This window comes from Gavialis gangeticus, unplaced genomic scaffold (assembly GCF_001723915.1).
Source record: "Gavialis gangeticus isolate Ggan-Ray unplaced genomic scaffold, GavGan_comp1, whole genome shotgun sequence".
NCBI classification, from domain to species: Eukaryota; Metazoa; Chordata; order Crocodylia; family Gavialidae; genus Gavialis; species Gavialis gangeticus.
The window spans coordinates 6,971,979-6,973,621 of NW_017729023.1; the positions used below are offsets into that span (position 1 = coordinate 6,971,979).

At 39.7% G+C, this 1,643-nt stretch overlaps 1 protein-coding gene across 1 annotated transcript in view; it reads right to left on the minus strand.

Annotated features, from left to right (window-relative positions):
* RUFY3 (RUN and FYVE domain containing 3) overlaps positions 1–1,643 on the minus strand; it is a 118,831-nt gene that overhangs the window by 41,070 nt on the left and 76,118 nt on the right. Inside the window, 3 exon segments of the mRNA XM_019516771.1 lie at positions 348–515; positions 1,084–1,167; positions 1,611–1,643. Of these exon segments, the coding sequence (XP_019372316.1) occupies positions 348–515; positions 1,084–1,167; positions 1,611–1,643 (285 nt within the window).

Genomic DNA, 1,643 nt, shown 5'->3' on the forward strand with positions numbered 1-1,643 from the left:
GAGCAGGTGGGTGGGCAGGGGGAGGGAAAGCTGCCTCAGGCTATTTCAAGACTAGAGGCTTTTTTCTCCTTCCACATTAAATGGGAGAACGGGGGGGAACCTTGTCTTGGCAACAAGAACATATGGTAGCCTTCCCTGCTTGGGAAGGCTAGCTTTGATGCAGCCTGAAGATAAGTAGTATCAAACAGGAAAAAACAAGGATAGAGGGAGAAGTTATGAAATGGGGAAAGCAGGGACAGAAATGAACATACAGTCTCCTGTTTCATCTCTCTGATAAGAAAAAGAAAGCAAAATTGACTCAGAGGCATCATTTTCACAAAGGGACCATAATCCTGACCTTTCCTTACCTGCAGCTTGAAGGAAAGCTCATGCTTTAGGGCCCTGAGATCATCTAGTTGCTGCCTGAGTGCTACTAGTGCATCCTGCTTCTCACAAACATCTTTTTCCAGCATCTTCATGGCCAGCTCCATCTCCTGTCGCATTCCAATCTGCACCTCCAACTCTTTTTCCACATCCTAAAACCAAATATATTTGATACCTGTGTTTTATAGAAAGTCTAATGACTGCAACATGGTTCACTTAATACATGATGGTCCTTCCATGCTGTGCACTCCATTAAGTCCTACTATTACCAATGCACAATAATCACGTGAAACATGCTGCAGAGAGAATACTTTGTTGTTATGATCAAACCAATTAAAAAAAAAGAGAGACCCACTATTGCAGCAGCCTAACTAGAACAAGAATATCCCAGTCAGAACCTATATCAGTGCCCTATACCTATGGTAAGCAAAAGTTTTGATGGGTATGCATATTGGATGCAGGGATATTAATTGGTTAACATTTGTAAGGTACAGATATGGAAACTCAGCACACACCTAGTCAGCAATGTGCTTGAAGGTAGGACAATCACTTCTGAAAGAGTATTTTTAGAAGTGGGATTAAATAAAGCATTCTGCAATATCATCAGTCTTGGCAAGTCTTGATCCATATAACATGCCACTCTTAAAAGCTGATTATTATGTAATGTCTACTAAAGAAAATCAACGCTGTTCTGAACTCTTGAGTTTAGACCAAGCTTACCAGCCGTAGTTGAGTCTCTTCCTTCAATTGCTTGCGTGCTTCACTCAGTGCATGTCCATCTGCAGTTCTGTCTTGCTTAGTTACCTAGAGTTAGCAAAAAGATCAAAGCAGGAGGAAATCAAACTCTCGCAATCTTGGTGTTTGTTATTTACTTCTGCTTTCTTAAAACAAATTTCACAGCTGAAATTTCTGTTAAATGTATTGTCTTTCCTAAGTTAATGCAGCATGTAAATTCCTTGTGAAAATACTTCTTTCCTGTGCCCACACAAGTTATTTAATGCAGTCTGTACATCAGTGTAGCTATTCTCAGACTATACACAGTAAACTGTATGAACTAATTTGATTAAGCACATTTGGCATTAAAACCTAAAAGCACACTCCAGAGCAGATACCAGTATCTTCTTTTATGGTTACAAAAAAATAATTCTGGAACAGCTCACTGTATTGTCCAGTAAAAGATAGGATTATATAGCAAGAGCATCACTGGGGGAAATTATACACACAGAGACACATAGACACACAGACACCTTGCGGTTGGATTCTAAGATGTAAGAACTTTC